The 5,313-nt window shown below is 34.1% G+C and overlaps 1 protein-coding gene across 1 annotated transcript in view; it reads right to left on the bottom strand.

Moving 5' to 3' along the window:
• The window catches only part of LOC115212888 (myeloid differentiation primary response protein MyD88), a 23,009-nt gene extending 19,319 nt beyond the window's left edge, over positions 1-3,690 (bottom strand). The window contains exon 1 of the mRNA XM_029781683.2: positions 3,163-3,690. Coding sequence (XP_029637543.1) covers positions 3,163-3,526 — 364 coding nt within the window. The 5' untranslated portion in view covers positions 3,527-3,690. The remainder of the gene's footprint in view (positions 1-3,162) is intronic.
• Between the last annotated feature and the right edge of the window lie 1,623 nt (positions 3,691-5,313).

Here is a 5,313-nt window from a genome sequence, read left to right as displayed (position 1 = left end):
AAGATCAAGTAAAAGAACTTGAAAATACTGGTCGTAATATAACTTGTGATAATTTTTTTACAAGTCTAAGATTGGCTTGAAAGCTGCTTAGCAAGAAACCTACTTTAATTGGAACAATTAGAAAGAATATGGTTGAACTTCCAGGTGCTTTCACAAATGGAAAAGGAAAAGAAAACAACAGCCCAATATTTGGATTTCAAAAGGATTCTATGATCCTATCGTACTGTCCCAAGAAAAATTATGTAGTCACACTTATGAGTACAATGCCCTCTCAGCCTTCAATTGATCCAAAAAGTGCTGAAAAGAAACCTGAAGTCATTACGTTACAACAAAACAAAAGGAGGAGTAGATACCCGAGATAAGATGGTAAGAACATACACTTGCAAGAGAATGATCCAAAGACGACCTATGGTTATATTCTACAATATGATTGATATAAGTGCAGTGAATGCTTTCATTGTTGCTAAACAGTTTCACTTGCAAAATTTCAAGGATAAAAGAAGGCAGTGCCTAATTCAGTTAGGAAAGGAACTTGCTGGAGTTAATGCTGAACAAGAACATGACAAACAATCTTCTAGTTCTGCTAACATTTCTCAACCAAACAAGAAAAGAAGACAATCTTCAACCTCAGCCAAAGAAAAAATGGAGATGTTCATTGTGTGACACCCCCACCCCCCAAAAAAGACAGGAAAACTCATACTACATGTAAGAATTGTAATATCTATGTTTGCCAAGAACATTCTAATGTTGTCTGCATTCACTGCCATGAAGAGCTGTAATTCTGTATTTTTGTAATTTAAAAAATTTTTAATATATTCTGTAAGATGTATTTTAGTATTAAAATCTGTGAGAAACAGTAATTCTTCATTCACCTGATAGCATATATAATGTAGCTAGGAAATAGTATTAGTTTGAATAAAATTTAATTAAAAGAAAAATATTGGGTCCACTGGACCCAGTTGATAATTAGTGACATACATTTTCTCTGGTAGACCAAGGGTTAACTTGTGTGACAAGTACTACTGTTTTTCATGCAAAGTAATTTCTTAACAGTAATTTCTCTTTCAGATAGACTATACTGGCCAATAAAATCAATTCTATGCTTTGCAGAGTAAAACTGATCAAAATTTCTCTAAAGTTGTGTCCCATTCTTCCTGAATTAATTTAAATAGTAGTCGTTGATTAAATATTGTCTTTTACTCACAACATAAATTGTCTCTTAGCCTTTTAATTTTCACTGCATTAAATGTTAGCACAAACTTTATCATCTCACCCACCCCTGCATACAAGCAATTTCAGAAATTCTTTCTCTCAACTGTTACTAACCCAATGGGATAAAATTACAATTTCCAAATTCCTTTCATCCATCAAATTCTACAGTCTTCACTCCACTCAGTTGTTGGTAGTATGTACTAATATAAGCTGACTCCCAAAGTAAAAAAAAAATATTTATTTCCCATATACTTTATGGGCGAAGGGGGGGGGAGACTCCTTAAAATGCTTATAGGAACTAGGAAGGTACTGGTATATTTTACATAAATGTTTTACATAAACGCAAGATTTCATATCTAATAAGTAAAGGCATCATCACTATCATTAACTATTCTTTTCTACTCTAGACACAATGCCCGAAATTTTGGGGAAGGGTGGCCAGTCGATTAGATCGACCCCAGTACGAAACTGGTACTTAATTTATCGACCACGAAAGGGTGAAAGGCAAATTCGATCTCGGCGGAATTTGAACTCAGAACATAAAGACAGACGAAATACCTATTTCTTTATTACCCACAAGGGGCTAAACATAGAGGGGACAAACAAGGACAGACAGGTATTAAGTCGATTACATCGACCCCAATGCGTAACTGGTACTTAATTTATCGACCCCGAAAGGATGAAAGGCAAAGTCGACCTCGGCGGAATTTGAACTCAGAATGTAACGGCAGACGAAATACCTATTTCTTTACTACCCACAAGGGGCTAAACACAGAGGGGACAAACAAGGACAGACAGAACGTAACGGCAGACGAAAAACCGCTTAGCATTTCGCACTGCGTGCTAACGTTTCTGCCAGCTCGCTGCCTTACTATCATTAACTATTAAACCTTTTGTTACTATATTTCTGTTGAAAAATATCCTGCCTTTGTTTCAATTAATTTTGGAAATAATGAAGAATTTATTAAAATAACTTTGTCATTATTAAGCAGGTGTTTGGAACATGAATTAAAATGAAATTTTGACCACTTTAAAACTGTAAATTAAAGGCAGTTTTAGGCAGGTTGATACCAAAAGCAGCGGAAGGACATAGAAAAATTACTTTGTGGAATTTGTTCTTGGTTCTTTATATTTTGAGCTCAACTTTACTTTTCATCCTTTCAAGGTCTCCAACTAACTCATTGACCTCAAAGGGCGAGAAACTATGACTAAGGTAATGAAAATTTCAAGGAAATTAGAGAAGCTCACTGTGAGCTGTCTAAAATTTCAAGCAAAACCTTTATAATAGTTTTGTCCTCTTACATAAGTGATTTCAAATCTCAATAAGAATGACTTCATCATTTCCCCGGCTAATATCTAATTACTGTTGTTCTCTTATAATTCAATTCGCATTTAACAATGCATGATAGGAATATGTATCGACCCCAGCAATTCACAGATTTTGTTTTTATCGAATTCGAAATTATAAAAGACTGCGGCGGTATTTGAACCCAGAAAAGTTTAAGTATGGTAACAAAATACTGAGAGGCATTTTTGTTAGATGCTCTAACGATTCTGATAATCAGGCACTGCGACAGAAATAATCAAAGATAATAAATACCAATAATAAAAATTATGCGTATAATGATAAAATACCAGTCAAATATTAACATTTGATGTGAAAAGAATAACAAGAAATCTTGATAAATTTGATATATAAATGAATCAAACAGGAATTTCTTTTTGATTTAAGTTAAAAGAATAAATTTGTTGACGGATGTAATCTACTGTTCACCTCGACATTAGTTCTAATTTTTTCGAAGAGAGAAAAGCAAAATCGACCACGTGGGATTTGAACGCAAAGCTAAATAAGCAACGCATTTGAACTAGTATTCTGTTGTCTTAGCCCTCACAACAGGTGTCCTTAAGGAGAGAGAGAGAGAGAGTAAATAAATATGTTACTGAACTTACGAAAACATTTTTGACAGTCTTGAAGACAGTCTACGCGTCCCAAGTATTCTAAATAATCACACAACTTGCCCATCGTGGCAGTTGTATGGAAAGTAGAATTCCACTCGTCCAGCAAGACCGAAGTTGGATCGGAAGCTGTCTCAAACTGCTTAACATCAAGATAATCAAATCCAATCAATTCTGCCAAACCACGAAAATCGGGACATTGTCCGTTATGACTGAGAATTTCGCTTTTTATGTTTATATGTCTAGCAAGTTGTTTCCTGGAGGACACACGCAAAACGTTTTGCAATGGATAATCACACTGTGTTTCTGTCCAGTTAAACATCTTTTTCCACTTATCGTAACTTTCTTCAAAAGCCATCACCGTATGATCGTGATTGAAAACCAAAACTATAGAACTGTACTTCTTAACTCCGATAAAATCCACTCCTCTTTAACATCCGTTTTTGTCACACTATATGCGAGACGGGAGACGATAAAGAAAATAAATATACAATATCTACGATTATCATAAAAGTTATAAAGTACTTCCCTATCCGGGCAAGTGTGATGTCACAGATTAAATTAGGTTAAAAAAGTTTAAACAGCTGGGAAAAATGTTAATTTTTGGTGGCGCAAGCGGTTCTTTTAAAATATATCGCTATAAAAAGCTACCCACCCACACGCACAAAATATAATATAATACAATCTGTAATCATTTATTTACATGAAGGAAAATTACCGGAGAACTTTCATCTAATTCTTCCTAATCTTTCTGTTAAAACTATTGAAACCGTTTATGAGGAATAATATAATTAGACTGGGTTTTAGAATAGCTATCAACACTAACGAGAAGGAAAAGGGTGGTTTTTCCATAGATTCTTTATTATTCGTGTTTTTCATAACAGGTATTAACGGGTTTGAAATTGGAATTACGGTTGTTTTTTTTAATCCAAAAGTCTTGTTTATATTTTCGCGCGCGCACACACATATATCGTCGGTGAAACATAAATCCGAAAAAGAAGCACACTCTAAGCTATAGAGCAATATATTATATAAATAAAGTTAGATAAAGCCGGTTTATGAGATTACCCTGAGTTTCACGTCCATAAAGCTCTTAACTTTACTTCGTATCATCAGATCCCAAACCTGGCCATAAGCCAACAGGTTTGGGATCACCTGGCCATAAGCCAACAGGTTTGGGATCTAATGATACGCTGTAAAACTTAGCGTTTTATGTACACTTTATGGGTAAACCCATAAACCGACTTTATCTAACTTTATATATATACACACACTGGCTGAGTATTCCGTCGTCGTAGGATAATTTTCACAATAGAATGTCTTGGCAGACTATCGGAAAAACACACCCACATAAGTTGTATTTTCTCCGTTTTGACGAAGATTTTTCAATTTTTGTTTCACCACACCTTTTCAAATGAAGCTTTTTATGAAAACTTTTTTGAAAATTTATGAACGTCTTCTCTTCCCTTCCGAACCGATTTTGTCCGTTATTTTTTTTTATTTTTGCACTACGCATTTAAAAACAGTGAGAAGCGCCTTTTCGGTCACAAAAGACATTTTGAAAAATTTATAATTTTTTTCAAACTCAACACCGATTATGGCTTATTTTATCGAAAGAATACTTGTTCTTTTTTTGTTGTTTTTTTTTTTCCTACACGCTTAAAAACGAAGGGAGAACCTTGAAGGTTAAAAAAAAATTTTGGAAATCGGTGATCAACATTATAATCCCTTCTTCTGCGATATATTTTTATAGAGAGTGAGAAAGTTTGCCGTGAGAAAATGAAACAGACAAATAGAGAGAGAAAGAAAGATCTTTTCTGATACTGTTACAGGTTTTGAAATTTTATAAATAAGTGAAAATTTTCAAATTTGGTATATTTATGTACTTTTTCCCGTTGAAGAATGTTACAGACGTTTAAAGTATGATCATTTTTACCCAATCAGAGAACAGGCTTTGAAAGCTTAGCATTCTGTACTTGATAAACTGTGTATCATAAAATGAAAGTAAACATCAAAAGATGCAATTTTAAACAAAAGCTATGCATGAGAGTGAGTGTCAAAAAAGAGTATGGTAAATATACAAAGAGAGATAGATTGACAGGAGAGTTGTTGATCAAAATCTGCCATCCACCTGGATAGACACCC

This window comes from Octopus sinensis, linkage group LG6 (genome assembly GCF_006345805.1).
Source record: "Octopus sinensis linkage group LG6, ASM634580v1, whole genome shotgun sequence".
NCBI classification, from domain to species: Eukaryota; Metazoa; Mollusca; class Cephalopoda; order Octopoda; family Octopodidae; genus Octopus; species Octopus sinensis.
Note: the sequence above shows the minus strand (reverse complement) of the source record. Positions and strands in the feature narration are given on the sequence as shown.